Genomic DNA, 21,072 nt, shown 5'->3' on the forward strand with positions numbered 1-21,072 from the left:
GTGACGTGCAACTCTACCTGGCTCGTTCCAAGAAAAAACTCGCCCTGCAGCCGCGTCAAAGTAGCCGCTTTCCAGGAGCCAATTGAAGGAGCCGTTGCGCGAACTAGGCCGCCGATCGTTCTCCGGGTAAACGCGGCGAGGGGGACCCCGCAGAGGCCACGCAGCAGGAAGGGAGCGAAGGGAAATGGGGCGAAAGGGACGAAAGGAGCATTGATTTTCGAATCGGCGTCCCTCTGGCGCCCGACGGTTGGCGTCGTGGAGAGGAGGAAGTCTGCACTCGCCCTCCTTCAGATGAGCAGGGCAGCAGGAAAGGGGGCTCATTCGTTCGTGGAGCGAAGATGACTGGACGAACTTGTTCAGTGCCGCGCGTTCAGTCACGAAGCAGCGCTTCGAGCGGGGAAAGATACCTCGGAAAGAGGGAGCTGCAAGGGGAACAGGGATGCGTGAGGGTAAAGCTCTGCGGACCGTCAACTTGAGGCAAATGAAGTTCCCCCGGCGGGCGAGCAGCCGTTACGCGAATTACGCTCCTCCAGGGCAGTTGTAAGGGTCCCGTTGGAGAATACCGCGCGCGCCGCAGGTACAGATCAGCGCCGCTGTCGCCCGAACTGGATCCCGGCTCCGAGGGGAGTTGTCGCGCTGCTGCCGATGAGCGCGGTGGCGACGTGGCCGGACGCCGTCGCGGCGAGCACTTTTTTGCTGCTGGCGCTGGCGGTGGCCGTGCGGGCGCTCCGTGATGCGTCCGGCGCCGTCGGGCCCCGCATCGACGAGGAGGATGCGGAGCCGCTGCTCGCCACCACGGACACGGCGCGGTGCAGGGCCGCGTGCCTTCTGCAGGCGAGTCTGCCTCCGCTTCTTCTCGTATTTGCCAACGAAACGAAGGAAAGAAATGGCTGCGGTCATGGTTTCGCTCTGCACATGTGTCTCGAACGGGGCGTCAAAATGGGCATTTCGGCGGGTGAGGGCATAGCGAAGGTTTAATGCTACGCAAGAAGTGTATCAGAAAATTTCTTTGCCCCTCTGTCAAGCTTACTCTTTTCTTCGGGTAAGCTCTTTTCTAGAAACGTACTCTCAATGTTCATTTTGCACATTCAGTATTGTTTCTTTGGCCAGATGACACGTTTTCAAATTGATGTTCTTTTGGATGTCTCCATACTCTTAACGTTGAAATGCTCTCAAAGATATTGACCAGTGTTGCATTCGCTTTCATATCCATGGCGAGTAGTACCGGCCTAAATTTTATTTGGAATTTATGCGCTGAGAATGCGCCAGCTAAGTATGAGATTTCATAGTCCCCTGAAAACTTGCCTGCTTTTTGTGTTTTTTGTTTTCAAGTTTCATTGCTTATAATTCTGTGTACTTTCATGAAAATGCTAAACAAACTCGCGGAGAGATGACAAAAATATTACTGGCTGTACAGCATTGCTAACCACGAAATACTGTGGGAAAGCAGGTTTTTTCAGGCGGACACAAATTCCACGTACCTGAAAGCATGATTGACATGCGAGTATGTTTTTGCAGGCTAGTTGGTGCCTAAGCATTGTGGGTTTTTTGCGCAAAAGACACGACACAGAAGAAACGAGGTAGACAGGACAAGCGCTTACTAACAACTCAGGTGTTTATTGACATAACATTTGCTTAAATACAGCAGCTGCTCTTATCAAACACGAAAAGGGAAAGAAAAGACTTCGCATACATATATATCAGATCAGCACAGATCCCACCATCGCACGAGTGAATGCATGTTTCGAGCTCTAATTCTGCGCAAGATAACTGATTTCTTTTTTTGAGAGCAAAATTGAAGGATTACTGACACACGAGTTACCCGATTTTCCTATCTCATTGGCCTCAATTATCTCTCTTCCAAGTTGTGTCTTGCACCGGCGCAGTACTGAAGTTTTTTCGAGCGCGGGAGTGCAGTTGCGGCAATTTCGAATATGGTCAATCATTTTGCTACCTGACTTGTTCTTGACATCTCTTGCGTGCTCCCTCAGCCTTTCATTAAGGCACCTGCCAGTTTGGCCAATGTACTGCTTACCACAGGCAAGTGGTATCGAGTACACAACGCTCTTTTTACAGGCCACGAATCGCTGCTGGTGCCGCTTCGAACAAGCGACGGCCGCATCCTCCGCATTCACTCTCCTGCAAATCCTGGAGAGTTTTTCAGGAGCGTTAAAAACCACTCTAACACCAGCCCTAGCACCGATCTTCTTAATATTATGCGAGATTCCGTGAATGTACGGAATAACCGCCACTTTCTTCCGGTTGTGTACTCGATACCACTTGCCTGTGGTAAGCAGTACATTGGCCAAACTGGCAGGTGCCTTAATGAAAGGCTGAGGGAGCACGCAAGAGATGTCAAGAACAAGTCAGGTAGCAAAATGATTGACCATATTCGAAATTGCCGCAACTGCACTCCCGCGCTCGAAAAAACTTCAGTACTGCGCCGGTGCAAGACACAACTTGGAAGAGAGATAATTGAGGCCAATGAGATAGGAAAATCGGGTAACTCGTGTGTCAGTAATCCTTCAATTTTGCTCTCAAAAAAAGAAATCAGTTATCTTGCGCAGAATTAGAGCTCGAAACATGCATTCACTCGTGCGATGGTGGGATCTGTGCTGATCTGATATATATGTATGCGAAGTCTTTTCTTTCCCTTTTCGTGTTTGATAAGAGCAGCTGCTGTATTTAAGCAAATGTTATGTCAATAAACACCTGAGTTGTTAGTAAGCGCTTGTCCTGTCTACCTCGTTTCTTCTGTGTCGTGTCTTTTGCGCAAAAAACCCACAATGCATGATTGACAGCACGTTTCTTTACGTCTCTTTTCGTGACTTGAGCACAGATGAAAGTTGCCAAAGACGACAACGCGCAATGCACAGCGCGAGAGTGTGTCGCAGTTTAAGGCGAGGCGTCTTCTGCTGCGGCGACAGCACAGGGTGCAGTGGCCGACAAATCTGACCTGTTCGCGCCGCCGCTCGTTCGATTCTTGTCGCGGCAATTATTTTTTTCTCCAGGTTTTCCATGCTCACCCTCACTCAAAGGCTGGTTTATTTCTCGCCGTTTCCCGCATCATGTGACCAACTTCAGAGGCTTCCTCACAGACCCGGATTTTCCACGTTATGGAGCCAATAGTTATTTCGCACTCAAAATGAAAATGACGCTGTGCACCGACGATAACAAGAAACGACGAGACGCATAGTCTGCCTCCGTTTCCATCGTTACCGGTTCGTGTTATAGGTGAACGGCGCAACGTGCATCTGTTCGTCGTCGCTTTGTAATTTCAGTTTAAGATTTATCCCCGCCGCGGTGGTTGAGTGGTTAGCGCGTTCGGCAGCTGACCACAAGACGCGGGTTCGATCCCGGCCGCGGTTGCCGAATTTCGATGGAGGCGAAACTCTAAAGGCACGTGTACTGTGCGATGTCAGTGCACGTTAAAGAACCCCAGGTGGTTCTTAAAGCAACTCATAGTCAAAGCAACGCATAGCCTTAGTTGCTTCGGAACGTTAAAACCCAATAAACCAATGAGTTTAGGATTTAAGCAATGCACCCCAAAATACCGCTAGACGCCGCCAGGTGAACTTTCGTCATCTAAAAATAATAGTGGTGCAGTACGCGGGACTCGCCGCGGTCTATCATACACGTTACCTCTTGAAGCGGACTGAAATGGTGGAAAAACATTTGCACAGGGAAACAAGGAAGGAAAGGAAACAAAACAAGGCGCAACAGTAGCTAAGCCACAACTATTTTTTTTTTGTTGTTGACGGTGGTGTGAAACCAAATGAGACACAACCAGCTTACTATCTACTGAGTACTTACGCTCGGCACTGCTGTAAAAGCGACACTGTCCCCCGTCTAGGGGATAGCTATACCAGTGTAAATTTACCTGAGTCAATTCCTTCGCACCCTTAGCAAAAACTAATATGTTTGGAATATACGGTGGGCTATTTAAACTGTATTCTAAACATATTTTGTATTCATGAATTCACTAAAAATATGCAAGAAATGTGTTCCTGAAAATTCATGCTTGGTATTCGAAATATATTCTTAAAATATGCAAGAAATACCTTACTTAAAGCATACTTCAAGCACTTTTCAAATACGTGAAAAAATATGTATGCAGTTTTAGCACCTTTTCAGTGTATTAAAAGTGTTCTTGCTTAAACATGAAATCAATTCGTCCGAAGTATAATTCAATACTAACAAACGGGCAGTCCTTTTAAGCGTATTTGCAGCACACGTCTAGCTGCCGTTGAACAGTCGAGTGCTCGAAATCGTGTTTCGGAAAATGCAATTTGCGTGTTGTCAACGTATTTATTCTTTTATTTTATTTCATAATACTGCAGGCGAATGGATTGGCCCATGCAGGAGCGGCTATACAAGGCATTGAAAATGACAAATACTAAGAAAAAACATGGGGTTACAAACAATCAGCAGAATAACGAAATACAACGCTCATTCACTTGAGAAAATGCTTCTCAAGAGCTTAACTAAAATTTGAGGACTGGAAAATGGCCTCGGGAAGAGAGTTCCTGTCGGAAACAGTCCGTGGAAAAAAACTGTGCTTGAATGAGTCAGTCTTTGCAGAAATGGGTTCCAGCAAATGAATTCGTGAATGGGGTGTTCGGCGCGACAATTGTTTGAGAATTACAGGGCGGGGTATTTTTAGTTTATGTGTTAAAAGGTTATGCATAAACCACAGACGAGAAATTTTTCTGCGTACTTCAAGTAATGGAATATGGTTGGTTTTCATTAGTTTTGTTGGTGAGTCTAACCTCCTGTATTTGTTATAAATAAACCTAACCGCTTTCCTTGAAGTGTACTTCCGTAAATACGCCATTAATTCGTGCAAAAATTACTTACATTCTAGCAAATTGGCAGTCTGCCTTAGCATATGTGCAGCACACTTCGAGCTGTCTTTGAACAACTTGAGGGGATGTTTGTAGCGCGACAAAAACTGACAAGGGACAGAAGACGAACGGGACAGGCGCTACTCTCAACTGGTTTATTCAAGATTCCGTCGCACACATTTGTACATTCCCTTCTCCTTCAAGAACATAATCACGAGAACAATCATGCGAATGACACGCAAAAAATCCACACGCTTGCATCAGATCAGGCTATCTAAAAAGTTATACACGAAAGAGTACATCTTCACCGAAGGGCTGCTGACGCAGTCCGGCCCTTTCTTTTTGATATGGAACGCCTCTATCAGTTCTCGCGTTAGCGCGTCTTTGCTTCAGCCAATGACCTCTGTCTTGTTTAAAATTGGTGAGCATTTGCATGATTTGCAGTGAATTACCATATTTGTTCCGCTCCCACTGTCAAGGCATTTTTCATGCTCGCGCAGGCGCTTGTTCAAGCATCGTCCGGACTGGCCAATATAGACTTTGCCACATGAAAGTGGAATCTGATAGAGAATTCCCACCTTGCAGCCAATATATCGGTGTTCATGCCTCGTTTCGCATTCCTTTTTGGCTTTTTCCTCATTCACCTTTGGACAAAGGCTTTTTAGCTTGCAGGGCGCAGAAAAAACCACCGGAATTTTGTATCTATTTGCCACTTTTTTCAAGTTGTGGGCCACGCGATGCGAATACGGAATGACCTGTGGCCTTATGTTGTTTTCTCTCTCTCTCTTCTTACCTTCTTAATCTTTTGCAGCAATGTTTCTGCAACCATAACCAGCAGAGACAAGGGAAAACCTGCTGATAGCAGCCTCGATACTTGCACATCAAAACTTTCCTGGACAGCAAGAATACACGACTTTTTGATGGCTTCTTCAATGCACATGGTTGCAACGACTCTTTTTACTGTCTTGGACTGGGCTGAGTCGAACGGCATTATTTCTTTCTGGGCACGAGGCTTATAGCCCCAGGAAGCGTGCTCGTCATACACATAAATTTGAAGATCTAAAAACTGCAACTTGTTGTCTTCGGCAACCTCATGAGTAAAGCCCCCTTCCACAGTTTCTAAAAGTAGCTAAAATTTCCACCACTGTCTCGTGGTAGGTCACAGTTTCTAATTTTTCTAAAAACACTAAAAAATCGTCAAACGTACCTAAAGGCTTTAATTACTTTTTTCTTGTCTAAGGCTTCGTCTAAAACGCGGTCAATGGAAGCGAGAAATATTTTGCACAACACACGGGCCACACATGACCCAATACACACTCCACTCTTTTGCACAAACGCCCTACCTACGAAAATTAACAACCGTTGCACCCAGATAAAATTCGAGAAGTGACATGAAGCATTCAACAGTTATGCCAGCTGCATTCTGAAAAGCTATGACGCCATTCTCTTCAATGCACTTAAGAACAGAGGTAAAGAATTCTTCTTGGAGAATAGAATAAGAAAGATCTACAACGTCTATGGAGAACATGCTCCCAATTGAACGGTTGTCTTGTAGAAAACTTGCTATGACATGTGAATTCCTGGTCTCAAAAGGATCTTTGACACAGAGTGGGTTCAAGTTTCTTAGGAGGTAGCGGCTCAGCATTTGCTGCCAAGTGTATCGTTCACTTACGATACTCCTGAAAGGTATTCCCGGTTTATGGGTCTTAGCAGTGAAAAAAATTTAAGGCTATTCTCATTGCAATCCGCTATGCTTTTTGCAAGCTTATTCAACTCCAATTTGGTAAACAGGGAAACAGCTGCGGTCTTTACCTTAGCAGGCTTTAGTTTCGTGGCAATGAAGTTCTTCTTGACAGCCCGCATGGCTTTGTCGTTGTACATCCCCGCAGTGAGGACAACGAAGCCTCCTTGTTAAATTGAATTCAGCGCAAAAAAAAAAACAGACAAGGGACAAAGAGAGACACACTGAGACGTTCACGAGCGCTTCAATTTAACATGCTTCACCAACTAGCCCGGCAGCTTGCTCTCCTGAAGCCTCCTTCCTTGTCACTCTGCAGGATTCGAAGGGAATTGTCTTTGAAATAAGCCACAACGTCGCGCACAGAGTCCTTAGGCCGCATCGCGTTCTTTGAAACAGTTCTAGAGAGGCTGTCCACACCATCGATAAGGCATCGTTCTTGGTCTTTTGATTCTGCTCTGGAAGCTAAGCGCCTGCTCAACGACAGGAGCTGAGGGGCACTGGTTCTTGGTTCCTTACTGTACTTGGGTCCCTTTTCGATGAAACTTTTCACCTGGTCCGTGAAGTGTACTCCGTCAAGTGTCTTCAGTCCTGCCTCCTCCACAGGATTCTTGGGGAACTTGGGTAGGTGGAGCAAAATGCACCGCCACCAGAATTCCGTCGCTTGGCCGGGAAGCTTGCTAAATGAACGCAGCTTCCCCTCAGCAATTTTTTCCGGGAAACTGGAGTAAATGGCACCGCGTAGAAGGTAGTAGTACAGCCTCACCTGTCTCCACAACTCGGACCGCAGGATTCTGCACAGACGCTTCATATGACGCACAGAAGGCAGTACACTCCCAAACCAGGCAGCCAACTCTACCGGCACCAGCCCTTTCCTTATGCAATACGCCAGGCGTCTTGCCTTGCATGTCGTCCTAGCGATGTGGGTGATTAACACAGATTCTTGAGATGTAGAGGAAAACACGAAAGAAGAAGGGGATGTTTGTAGCGCGACAAAAACTGACAAGCGACAGAAGACGAACGGGACAAGCGCTACTCTCAACTGGTTTATTCAAGATTCGATCGCACACATTTGTACATTCCCTTCTCCTTCAAGAACATAATCACGAGAACACTCCTGCGAATGACACGCAAAAAATCCACATGCTTGCATCAGATCAGGCTATCTAAAAAGTTATACTCGTTAGAGTACATCTTCACCGAAGGGCTCCTGATGCAGACCGGCCCTTTCTTTTTGATATGGAACGCCTCTATCAGTTCTCGCATTAGCGCGTCTTTGCTTCGGCAATTGACCTCTGTGTTGTTTAAAATTGGTGAGCATTTGCATGATTTGCAGTGAACTACCATATTTGTTCCGCTCCCATTGTCAAGGCATTTTTCATGCTCGAGCAGGCGCTTTTTCAAGCATCGCCGGACTGGCCAATATAGACTTCGCCACATGAAAGTGGAATCCGATAGACAATTCCCACCTTGCAGCCAACATATTGGTGTTCATGCCTCGTTGCGCATTCCTTTTTGGCTTTTTCCTCATTCACCTTTGGACAAAGGCTTTTCAGCTTGCAGGGCGCTGAAAAAACCGCCGGAATTTTGTATTTATTTGCCACTTTTTTCAAGTTGTGGGCCACGCGATGAGAATACGGAATGACCTGTGGCCTTATGTTGTTTTCTCTCTCTCTTCTTACCTTCTTAATCTTTTGCAGCAATGTTTCTGCAACCATAACCAACAGAGACCGAAGGAAAGACCGACATTTGCCGAAGCAAAGACGCGCTAACGCGAGAACTGATAGAGGCGTTCCATATCAAAAAGAAAGGGCCGGACTGCGTCAGCAGCCCTTCGGTGAAGATGTACTCTAACGAGTATAACTTTTAGATAGCCTGACCTGATGCAAGCGTGTGGATTTTTTGCGTGTCATTCACATGAGTGTTCTCGTGATTATGTTCTTGAAGGAGAAGGGAAATGTACAAATGTGTGCGATCGAATCTTGAATAAACCAGTTGAGAGTAGCGCTTGTCCCGTTCGTCTTCTGTCCCTTGTCAGTTTTTGTCGCGCTACAAACATCCCCTTCTTCTTTCGTGTTTTCCTCTACATCTCAAGAATCTGTGTTAATCACCCACATCGCTTGGACGACATGCAAGGCAAGACGGCGTATTGCATAAGGAAAGGGCTGGTGCCGGTAGAGTTGGCTACCTGGTTTGGGAGTGTACTGCCTTCTTTGCGTCATGTGAACCGCCTGTGCAGAATCCTGCGGTCCGAGTTGTGGAGACAGGTGAGGCTGTACTACTACCTTCTACGCGGTGCCATTTACTCCAGTTTCCCGGAAAAAATTGCTGCGGCCAAGCTGCGTTCATCTAGGAAGCTTGCCGGCCAGGCGACGGAATTCTGGTGGCGGTGCATTTTGCTCCACCTACCCAAGTTCCCCAAGAATCCTGTGGAGAAGGCAGGACTGAAGACACTTGACGGAGTACATCTCACGGACGAGGTGAAATGTTTCATCGAAAAGGGATCCAAGTACAGTAAGTAACCAAGAACCAGTGCCCCTCAGCTCCTGTCGTTGAACAGGCGCTTAGCTTCCAGAGCAGAATCCGAAGACCGAGAACGATGCCTTCTCGACGGTGTGGACAGCCTCTCTAGAACTGTTTCAAAGAACGCGATGCGGCGTAAGGACTCGGTGCGCGATGTTGTGGCTTATTTCAAAGCCAATTCCCTTCGAATCCTGCACAGTGACAAGGAAGAAGGCTTTGTTGTCCTCATTGCGGGGATGTACAACGGAAAAGTCATGCGGACTGTCAAGAAGAACTTCATTGCCACGAAACTAAAGCCTGCTAAGGTAAAGACCGCAGCTGTTTCCCTGTGTACCAAATTGGAGTGGAATAAGCTTGCAAAAAGCATAGCGGATTCCAATGAGAATAGCCTTAAAATTTTTTTCACTGCTAAGACCCATAAACCGGGAATACCTTTCAGGAGTATCGTGAGTGAACGATACACTTGGCAACAAATGCTGAGCCGGTACCTCCTAAGAAACTTGAGCCCAATCTGCGTCAAAGATCCCTTTGAGAGCAGGAATTCACATGTCATAGCAAGTTTTCTACAAGACAACCGTTCAATTGGTAGCATGTTCTCCATAGACGTTGTAGATCTTTCTTATTCTATTCTCCAAGAAGAATTGTTTACCTCTGTTCTTAAGTGCATTGAAGAGAATGGCGTGTTAGCTTTTCAGTATGTAGCTGGCATAACTGTTGAAAGCTTCGTCACTTCTCGAATTTTATCTGGGTGCAACGGTTGTTAATTTCGAAGGTAGGGCGTTTGTGCAAAAGAGTGGCATATGTTTTGGGTCATGTGTGGCGCCTGTGTTGTGCAAAATATTTCTCGCTTCCATTGACTGCGTTTTAGAAGAAGCCTTAGACAAGAAAAAAGTAATAATTTTTAGGTACGTTGACATTTTTTTAGTGTTTTTAGAAAAACTAGAAGCTCTGACCTACCACGAGACTGTGGTGGAAATTTTAGCTACTTTTAGAAACTGTGGAAGGGGGCTGAACTTCACTCATGAGGTTGCCGAAGACAACAAGTTGCAGTTTTTAGATCTTCAATTTATATGTATGACGAGCACGCTTCCTGGGGCTATAAGCCTCGTGCCCAGAAAGAAATAATGCCGTTCGACTCAGCCCAGTCCAAGACAGTAAAAAGAGTCGTTGCAACCATGTGCATTGAAGAAGCCATCAAAAAGTTGTGTATTCTTGCTGTTCAGGAAAGGTTTGATGTGCAAGTATCGAGGCTGCTATCAGCAGGTTTTCCCTTGTCTCTGTTGGTTATAATTGCAGAAACATTGCTGCAAAATATTAAGAAGGTAAGAAGAGAGAGAGAAAACAACATAAGGCCACAGGTCATTCCGTATTCTCATCGCTTGGCCCACAGCTTGAAAAAAGTGGCAAATAAATACAAAATTCCGGTGGTTTTTTCTGCGCCCTGCAAGCTAAAAAGCCTTTGTCCAAAGGTGAATGAGGGAAAAGCCAAAAAGGAATGCAAAACGAGGCATGAACACCGATATGTTGGCTGCAAGGTGGGAATTGTCTATCAGATTCCACTTTCATGTGGAAAAGTCTATATTGGCAAGTCCGGACGATGCTTGAACAAGCGGCTGCGCGAGCATGAAAAATGCCTTGACAATGGGAGCGGAACAAATATGGTAGTTTACTGCAAATCATGCAAATGCTCACCAATTTTAAACAAGACAGAGGTCACTGGCCGAAGCAAAGACGCGCTAATGCGAGAACTGATAGAGGCGTTCCATATCAAAAAGAAAGAGCCCGACTGCGTCAGCAGCCCTTCGGTGAAGATATACTCTGACGAGTATAACTTTTTAGATAGCCTGATCTGATGCAAGCGTGTGGATTTTTTGCGTGTCATTCGCATGAGTGTTCTTGTGATTACGTTCTTGAAGGAGAAGGGAAATGTACAAATGTGTGCGATCGAATCTTGAACAAACCAGTTGAGAGTTAGCGCTTGTCCCGTTCGTCTTCTGTCCCTTGTCAGTTTTTGCCGCGCTACAAGCTATCAAGATATCGTGGGCGGCTTGATGTTTGGTTGGCGCCGAAATTATATTTAATCGGGCCAACCTGCCCACCACTGCACTCTCCGTAAGTTAGGAGGGGGTGGAGCGACAAACTTCTCCACCCCGTGTGCGGAAGAGGAGGTTTGGCTGCTGACCGGCGATAGGGGCCACGCCTGTTTAGCCGTTGACGGGAGGCATGAGGCGTATAGGCAAGTTTCTTTAGCAACCCCTTTACTTGGGTAAGAACAAGAACAAACGGTTACAAAACAAACCAAGCAATATTGCGAAAATACACAATCGCGACGCAAATTACAAACACAGAATGGGAAAGCAACACAAACAACTATTAACAAGAAGAGGAAAACATCAGAGTGAGAGCTATACAGCAACGCTACACAATTAAAGCAATGTACAAAGAATAGGACGAGAACAGTGACAGAACAAAGAAAAGAGTAACTTTCACATTGAGTAACTTTCAAGCGAGTGGTGAGAGACGGTGGCTTAGCTGCGTAGTGGCAAGGTCCGGTCGCAGGAAGCGTCGGGCTGCGGGGGCGCGTGGTGCTGAGGGGGGGTTGCGGATACGGGCGAAGTTGGGCCACGGGTCACGCGTCTTCCACGCGTCTTTCGGGGCCGCCGTCGCCGCTCTCTACGCGTCAGACACCCGCCTAGGCTCGCTTGCCGACCACTTCCCTGGCTGACCTCACACACGTCCGCACGCACCGAAATCTCCAGGCCAACTCCGCGGTTCGCGGTTCTCCCGCCACCGCGTTCTCGTGACTCACAACAAAAAACAAACAAACAAAAGCAAACGAATCCTCTCGGCCCCGGGCACCAACGATTTACAGATGTTGAGAAGTGGGGAGAAGAAACATGAAGAAACTGAGGGGGTGCGAAGGAGAGCTACGGTCCTAACGAGAAGCCTTCGAAGGTCGGGAATAGGGGGTGGGGGCATTCAACCGGCCGCTTCCCGTCTGTACCTCGTGAAAGCACTCGCTTCCCAGTGATAATCCTGAGTAGGGGGCGGCGTAGCCTTGACCCCCTAGCGTCGCGAGGGGTCAACCGACCACGCGGGGGGGAGGCAAAATCATCGCCGCTGCGTCGCGACATGCCCGCATACAACCGGCGCCGTGGCCAGCCGTGGCCACCTCGGTCGGAAAAGAAAAAAGAAAAATAAGGCATGCGCGCACTTTGTGACACAAGCATCCCCTCAAGCAAAATGAACCAACTCGCCCAGCAAAAATTTTACTGTCTTTGAACAACCTAATGCTCGAAATCGAGTTTAGGGAAATCGCAGTTTGGTGTTGAATGTTTTTAAAATGTACTTTCGTAAATACGCAATTAATTCGTCCAAGTATACTTCCATATCTGCACTGAAGAGAAGTTTATTTGGGCCCAGGAGCATAAAAGGGACAGCCGTTCCTCAAAAAACAGGAAAACACATTACCGTTCAGGCTACTGTGGAACAATCTAGAGCTCGAAATGACGTTTCAGGGAACAGTGAAACATTAACTTTCCTGTCGTCCTTTCGTTGCAACACAGTAATCACAGAGGGGGAACAACACAGGACAAATACGAGACGGTACGAGAACGCCTGCGTTATTCCCGCGCTATGATTCCTGTGTTGCAATGAATTACCAACCTTCCCAAGCCTTTTCTGTTCTGAAGTCCTTTCGTTTATGATAACTTCTAGAAGGAAGGTAATTACCACTTATTTACACTACGTGCGGAGAACGTGATAGCATGATACCGGCAAAGGCGCCTTGGGTATTTCAGGGCCCGAATATGCCAGCGAAAAGGACCACGACCGGCAAGGCCGACAGGCTGCCTTAGACGCCCGTGTATATGTTGGTTCACAGTTCGACTCCTGACTTATTTTTTAAGTAAAACTCCAGTTTGGGCGAGTTGGTTCATGTTGAAAGAAAAAACTGGTAATGGCGCAAGAAACGGGGACACAGAAGGCACACAAAAGACAAGACTGACGCCAACTTGCAACTGGGGTTTATTGCACCAAGCCTGCCTTTTATACCACAACCATGCCATATCAACAAAGGCGTAAACGTTTTACATATCAAACGGCAATTCATGAGAACACTGGCAATAAAGTAGCGCTGATCATTACAGAATCTAATCTAAACAGAGCTTGGGAAGCCAACTTATTTTCTGGCCAGCAGAAACAATAACATCTACCAAGGCAAAAAGAAAGAAGAAACAAGGCACTGGGGCATGACAAGTCCACACTAACGAATTATGAAACGCGTGATGAAGGCGAAAAAGAGCAAAAAATCGAACGACTATGAGATAAAACCACTTGAAAAAAGATGCCCAACAACCTTCATCCCTCCATATTCTTATTGTTGGTCATGTTTTTTCCGGGTTATTGTTGGTCACCTTTTTTCACGTGGTTTTATCTCATAGTCGTTCGATTTTTTGCTCTTTTTCGCCTTCATCACGCGTTTCATAATTCGTTAGTGTGGACCTGTCATGCCCCAGTGCCTTGTTTCTTTTTTCTTTTTGCCTTGGTTGATGTTATTGTTTCTGCTGGCCAGAAAATAAGTTGGCTTCCCAAGCTCTGTTTAGATTAGATTCTGTAATGATCAGCGTTACTTTATTGCCAGTGTTCGCATGAATTGCCGTTTGATATTGTTATAACGTCAAGACCAAGGCATGCCAGGGAAATGGGTACGCTTTATTCCAAGCAGGCGTACATATATACTGATAGGTGACGTCACACGGTTCACGCTCAGCGATGGTCGCGCCAGATACACATGTGGGCGTGTCGGCCGACTTGCTGCGTTATCACACTCTTTCCCGCTTAATTTAGTTACAAGCCATCACTCAAAAGTTCTGGGGTCGATACCAGTCTGGTTGTCTTCGCACGCGAGCACTTCTACGCAGCGCTGGCTCCTCCCCTGGTGGTGCAGATAGTGTTGGCGCAGATAGTGTTGGCGCGTTGGCCAAGGGAGCCTCGGACTGCTCCTGCGGAGCAGGCTCCACCGTGGCCGGCTGGGTTGATCCGTCCGGCGCGTCAGCTGCGCCACTGGCGGGCTCCGATGGCGACAGTGACAAGTCCGTGTCAGGCAGGGATGAGGACACTTCCACCGGTCGGGTTGTCTTAGCACCCACATTCTTGGGCGGAGGAGTAGAGCTGGGGTCGGCGTGCAGAGGACGCAGGTGATCGGCATGCGTGAAGCGCAATCCATCGCGCACTTGCACCACGTATGTCACAGCACTGACAACCTGGGACACCACACCTTCTTCCCAGGCAACACTTTCACCGCGCACAGTTTTCACAAACACACGGTCGCCCACAACAAACGCGCGCTCTTGCCCACGAACCAAATCGCGTTGTGCCTTTAACTGCTCCTGTTTGTGTTGCATGGTCTTTGCAAAATTAGGCTTGAGTAAAGAAAGTTTGACGCGTGGCTGACGCTTCAAAAAAAGTTCAGCGGGTGATTTGCCCGTCACACTACTTGGTGTGTTACGATAAGCCATGAGGAAGCTATCAATTCTTTCTTGAATCGTCAGCTTCGTATGTGATGCCTCGCTTTCAAGTACCTGCTTCAGCAAAGCCTTTTTCACGGTTTGTACAGTTCTTTCTGCAGCCCCATTGGATGCGGCACGATAAGGCGGGGTACGCACGTGTTTTACACCGTTGGTGCTCAGGAAGTCAGTGAACTCCGCTGACGTAAACTGTGGCCCGTTGTCGCTCACCAATACATCAGGCAAGCCGTAAGCGGCAAAAACACCCCTAATCTTCTCAATGGTTTTTAATGCAGACGTTGAGGGCATTGGCCATACTTCAATCCATTTTGAGAACGAGTCTACCAGTACGAGGAACACGTTTCTTTCTTTCTGTGCAAAATCCACATGCACGCGTGACCAGCTGTGCGCGGGGTATGGCCAAGGGTGGAGAGGGACCGGCCGGGACGCAGGTTGAACTGCTTGGCAGATTTTGCATCGCTGCACGTACTGTTCAATCGCTAAATCGATCCCGGGCCACCAGACAAAACTTCGCGCGAGCATTTTCATGCGGCTGGTCCCCGGGTGCTCCTCATGTAGCATGGTTAGCACACGTTCCCTCAGTTGCTCCGGAACTACAACTCTTACACCCCAGGTTACGCACCCCTGCTCCAGCGATAGTTCGTCACGGCGAACATAGTAAGCTTTTAAATCGTCTGCACAATCTCTAGGCCACCCGTTCAACGTGAAGTGTGCCACCCGGCTCAGCGTTAAGCTTCTCTCTGAGGCTTTTGCTATCTCGACAGCTGTCAGCGGAAGGCATTGAAACACTGACAGACATTCGGATGCCTCGTATTTCGCGGGTACCGGCTGGGGCAATCTTGACAAGGCGTCGGCCACTTCTGCATTTTTTCCCTTCCTAAACTTCAGTCGGTATCTGTAAGCTGCAAGCATTATAGCCCAGCGCTGCATACGTGCGGCCGCCATAGTTGGAACACGTTTGTCGTGCCCGAGGATACCAAGTAATGGCTGGTGATCTGTGTATATGGTGAATTCCCGGCCGTACAGGTACCTATGAAATTTCTTGAGTCCAAAAATTAAGGCCAAAGCCTCGCGCTCACACTGTGCATACTTTTTTCTGCTTCTGTAAGCGTACGCGACGCAAATGCGATTGGTTTCTCATCGCCCTCAGCCGTCTCGTGAAAGATAACTGCTCCTAAGCCATATGACGATGCATCGCAAAGCATTGCGAGCGGTTTCCTGACGTCATAGAATGCCAGCACCCTGCTGCGGGTCAGTAGGACTTTCGTATCATTAAATGCATCGCTACACTGCTTCGTCCAAGACCATTTGTGATCTTTCTTTAACAGCCGATAAAGCGGCTCCGCTACAGTCGAGGCGTTCTTAAGAAATTTGGAATAAAAATTCCACATGCCCAAATATGCTTTAAGCTCTGTCACGGTGGTCGGCTCCGGTGCCTCCAAGATTGCCCTTTTCTTGGCGTCCGTAGGGTAAATACCTTCTTCAGTTACCGTGTGACCCAAGTACGTGACCGATTTCTGAAAGAAGCGGCATTTCTTCACATTGAGAGTGATGTTATATTCGCTCAAGCGCTGCAAGACACGCTCCAGTGTCTTCTGGCAGTCTGCCGTGTCATGTCCAGTCACGATTACGTCATCGATGTAACATCCCACGTGCGGGATGCCATGAAGCACCTCGTCCATCATTGACTGGAATATTGCCGGCGCACTGGCCACACCGTAAGGTAGGCGTTGGAATTCAAACAACCCGAGACTAGTGTTTACAGTCAAAAAAGGTCGGGACTCGGGAGTAAGTGGCAATTGCTGGTATGCCGACGAAAGGTCTAGCACACAAAACACCTTCCCTCCTGCTAAAGCAGTGTACAAATCCTCCGGTCTGGGTAGCGGGTAATGATCTGTTTTCAGTGAGGGATTTACGGTTGTCTTGTAATCCCCACATAACCTGATACTGCCGTCTTCTTTTAAAACCGTGACTAGTGGCGTTGCCCAGTCGCTGCGCATCACTGGCTGCAGCATGCCTGTTTCGATTTGCTCCAACAGTTTCTGCTCGACCTTTTCTTGCAGTGCAAACGGTACAGGCCTGGCGCGGCAAAAAACAGGAACAGTGCCCGGTTGCATAACAACCTTTGCTTGGAATTTCTGTATTGTTCCTAATCTGCCTGAGAATACGGACGGGTACTTCTGCTTTAGAACCGCCACTCTGTCCTCGAGTGTCACCTGCCCAATTTCCAACCAGTCAAGTTTCAGACGTTCTAGCCAATTCCGTCCAAGCAGTGCTGGTAACCGCCTTCCGTTGTCCCTTACAACAATGACAGGTAGGGTCATGCTCTGATCTTTGTATCGAACAGCCACGTCACACTGTCCTTTAAGTTGTAACTGCTCCCCAGTATACGTGCGAAGAGACATTTTGCACGGCTCACATTTTACGTGCGAAAAGTGAGACTGGTACACTTGTTCTGGAACAATTGTGACGGCTGCTCCCGTGTCAATTTGCATATTCAGCGTGCGCCCCTCATTGTTAACGCCCACTTCATAACACGATTGGTTTGAGTTAACCAATTGATACAGTTCATTCTCAGTCTTCCTCGGAACATTCGAGGGCATGCGTCCGTTTCGATTTCGCCCTAGCAGCCGGACACATATTTCTCAAGTGACCCACTTTGGAACACTCGCGACAAACAGAGTTTTTGTACCAACAAACTTCCGACGAGTGTCCCCTCCCACATCTTTCACATTTCTCGCTCTTGCTGCCTTGACCCTTCTGGGGTTTGGCTTGCCTCCAGTCTTGACGCGGTCGGCCTTTCATGACGTGCACCGATGCCGTTTGCTCTCTTGAGCGCATTTGCGCACTGTCTCGCACTGCTAGTTCCCTGTCCAGGGCGATTTTGCATGCGCTCTTAAACGTCAAGTCTCGTTCCGCGAACAGAGTACGCTGAGTCTCTTCATCCCGTATGCCGGCAACCAGCCTGTCTCGAAGGGCATCTTCCAAGAATTCGCCGTAATCGCACTTCCTGGCCAAGTGTTTAAGTTCTACAATGAACCCTTCAACGCTTTCCCCCTCTTGTTGCATGCGTCTGTTAAACTTGCATCGCTCTGCTATGACGGAGCTTCTGGGGCTGTAGTGCTCTTTCAGGAGACCTTTAACTTCTTCATACGACTTTTCTCCCGGTGATTTCGGCACCGTGATACTTCTCAGTACTTCATAAGCCTCCGGGCCTATCACTGTCAAGAAGACGGAGAGGCGCTTCTCATTGGCTATGCCATTTGCCGTTAAAAAGTGCTCAAACCGTTCCAAGTACGACTCGAAGTTTTGCGTTCTAGGGTCGAAGTCCGATATCTTCCCCACTGATGGCATCTTGAAAGATGTACAGAAGTTCGCTACTCATCTGTTTCCTCCGAAGAGCTGTCCCGCGCGTTGGCTGTGGGACCGGTGGCCGCTTGAGCGATGCTGTCCTGCGAGGAGCACAAACGTAGCTGACGGCGTCCGTGAGCGTCTGTAGGCGGTAGTCGTACCCCAAGAGCACGTACTTTCCCCGCGAACGCTCGCTGGACGAGGGTCCTGCTCGCCTGCTGCTCGATCGGCCGTTGCCTACGTAGGCGCGTAGACCGCCTCGTCGCCAATTGTTATAACGTCAAGACCAAGGCATGCCAGGAAAATGGGTACGCTTTATTCCAAGCAGGCGTACATATATACTGATAGGTGACGTCACACGGTTCACGCTCAGCGATGGTCGCGCCAGATACATATGTGGGCGTGTCGGCCGACTTGCTGCGTTATCACAGATATGTAAAACGTTTACGCCTTTGTTGATATGGCATGGTTGTGGTATAAAAGGCAGGCTTGGTGCAATAAACCCCAGTTGCAAGTTGGCGTCAGTCTTGTCTTTTGAGCGCCTTCTGTGTCCCCGTTTCTTACGCCATTACCAGTTTTTTCTTTCGACTTATTTTTGACGCACGTTTCGACTACCATTTCTCTTCTAGATCACGTCCCGATTCGAACGCGACCAGTAGGGCACTTCTGGGGTAACTTTTGGGCCCACTGTCTTTGCACAAAAAACGCCTCACCGGGCAAGTTAGGGCGTTGCTCTCGGTGGGTATATATGGGCAAGCCAGGTATGGCGCTTGTCGGAGCATTTCTTGCTTGCGGCGGCACTTCCGTCATGATTTGCTGTGTGGGTATCTTTGCTGTTCCCATGCCGTCACGTGACCTTATATGTCATGTACATTGTGATTGATGATAACTGCGCTAGTAAAATTTGTTCTGCAGTTAAAGCGTTAACCCGCCTCGTTCTGCGAAGCCGACCATTAGACCTTTTTTAAGCCGAAGTAAATATATTTTTAATGCATGAAATGTATATTAAGGCGGAAGCCTTTAATATCTCATCGTTGTAAGCAGGAACTGTCGACAGAAATGTCACGCTTTTCAATTGGTCGAAATGGTCGTGACGTCACAGTGCGCGAATTTCAAACGGGGCCAATTGTACTTTGCCTACTAACTATGCAACCAATTAAAGGGATTCTATAGTGATGCTCAAAGTAAGTGTTGCTGAGTTTAGTTAATTGCTTACTTTTGCAATTAGCCTAATTAACCTTTCTAGTCAGACCAGATAAATAAAAAAACTGATTAGGAAATTGGCCGAGCTTGGGAATCGAACCCCGGTCTCCGGAGTGCGAGTCGAGCACGCTACCACTCCGCCATGCCAGCTTTTTTTTTCTTTATTGCCTGCCTTTGGCTCATGACATTGCACAACAAAAATACACAACGTTATATACATACGACACTGTCGTGGTCAGCCAGCACGAGACTGGCTTCGTCAGCTTAAAATTCCCGCAACATACACAACGGCTCTAGTCTTGAGAGCCACTCGGGAGGCTCCGCAGCTGCTTTTTGGATTGCAAGAAACCAGTCCATGCTTTCCCGAAAATAAATTCGGGCCGGTCGTGCGTCCGCCATGCCAGCTTTTTTTCTTCAACATGGTATTTATTACAGTGATGTAATGTTCTATGTACATGAACTATATACAAGCCATTATGAAAACAGTGGTAATCAATACATATTCAAAAGGCATACACTAGAAAAGGGGCAATGCAGAGCACATCACTAATAGTGAGTGCCACTCCGCCATGCCAGCTTGATGGTTTGGAATGAACAAAGGTGCGTCTAGTGGTGGTGGTGAAAACTTTTATTTTGGGAAAAAGAGTTTGTGAGCCACAGAGTGGCCCCGCTAAATGGTCGGCGTCCCTAGTCCGGGACACCGCATGACGAGGCCCCGTCTCTCGCCCGTTTCATCAGAGCCCTTTGGGACTCAAGCGAGGAACAGTTGAGGAGGGCAGTCTCCCATGCCTCTCTGGAAGGGGTAGGGGAAAGGGGGAGGTGGGGATTTTGAGTACATGCCCACACCATGTGGAAGATATCACAGGTCTCCCCACAGTGTGGGCATCGCCCATCCGTGTTAGGATCGTAATGTTTTATTATTGCAGGACAGAGTAGAGTACCTGTCTGCAGGCGCCTTAAAGTTCGCTCCTCCGTCTTACCCAGCCCTTTTGCAGGGGCCGGGAAAAGGCGGTGGTTGTCGCTATAATGTGTTAATATTTCCCTGAATCGCAGCAGCGGCTGGTTAGTCTCCGAGCCAGAAGAGCTGGGATGAGGAGCCCGGTGAGTAAGCGCTCGGGCAGCCGCGTCAGCGGCCTCATTACCTCGTAAGCCCTGGTGGCCAGGAGCCCAAATGATTCGTTTGGGTGTTGGATCAGTGGCAGTCCGTCGTAGAATACAAGCAGCTAAGGGGGAGATCTCCCCTGCCAAGTAATGTTCACATGCTTTTCGGGAGTCCGTGATGATTATTCTTGAATTGGCGCGGGCGGCAGCAAGCGCTATCGCTACTTCCTCGGCCCGCATTGAATTCGGGGCTCGAAAGGAGAGTCCATCAACGTGCATTTCCTGGTGAACGACAGCGGCCGAGTAAAATCCCGTGGGCGATGGCCCTGCTACGTCAACATAATATACACCGGGTCGGGAGCCGTGTTGTCTATCAAGAGCCCGAGCCCGCGCTTGTCGTCTGTTTTCATGCATGTCGGTGTCCATGTTACGGGGGAGCGGGGAGACTCAGAGCATATGGCGCCATAGTACTGGGATACGCTCCGTTTCCTCTGGAGTGCAGTCGTGTTGGATGTGTAAGCGGTTTAGCAGGCGGCGCCCAGGAGCCATCTGCGTGAGCCGCGTGTATTGGTTCACGAGGTGGGCCTCCCGCAGCTCCTGGTAGGAGTTTAGCACCCCCAATGCCTTGAGTTTGGCATTAGAGGTAGCCACCGGGAGATCCAGGGCTCGCTTAGTTGCCTTGCGGATGACGGCGTCTATTCGCGCCTCGTCTTGTAAGTGCGGAGATATGGCACGGCGTAGAGGATCCGGCTAGTCACGAAGGCATAGACGAGCCGAAGCGCGT

General features: G+C 48.2%; 2 protein-coding genes across 2 annotated transcripts in view; one reads left to right on the forward strand and one right to left on the reverse strand.

Annotated features, from left to right (window-relative positions):
- The first annotated feature begins 348 nt into the window (after positions 1-348).
- Positions 349-21,072, forward strand: part of LOC149334678 (uncharacterized) — a 186,825-nt gene continuing 166,101 nt past the window's right edge. Inside the window, exon 1 of the mRNA XM_089555289.1 lies at positions 349-834. Within this exon, the coding sequence (XP_089411415.1) occupies positions 646-834 (189 nt within the window). The 5' untranslated portion in view covers positions 349-645. The remainder of the gene's footprint in view (positions 835-21,072) is intronic.
- LOC149334679 (uncharacterized) lies at positions 15,898-18,275 on the reverse strand. Its single transcript, XM_089555287.1, has one exon. It carries the CDS (start codon positions 17,985-17,987, stop codon positions 17,208-17,210), a length of 780 nt encoding a protein of 259 aa, XP_089411413.1. The 5' UTR covers positions 17,988-18,275; the 3' UTR covers positions 15,898-17,207.

This window comes from Amblyomma mixtum, chromosome 8, assembly GCF_055824585.1.
Source record: "Amblyomma mixtum isolate Tamu chromosome 8, ASM5582458v1, whole genome shotgun sequence".
NCBI lineage: Eukaryota > Metazoa > Arthropoda > Arachnida > Ixodida > Ixodidae > Amblyomma > Amblyomma mixtum.

Excerpts from the sequence above, each read along its gene's own strand:
- LOC149334679 (XM_089555287.1), bottom strand. The coding sequence starts at position 17,987 with ATGCCATCAGTGGGGAAGATATCGGACTTCGACCCTAGAACGCAAAAC.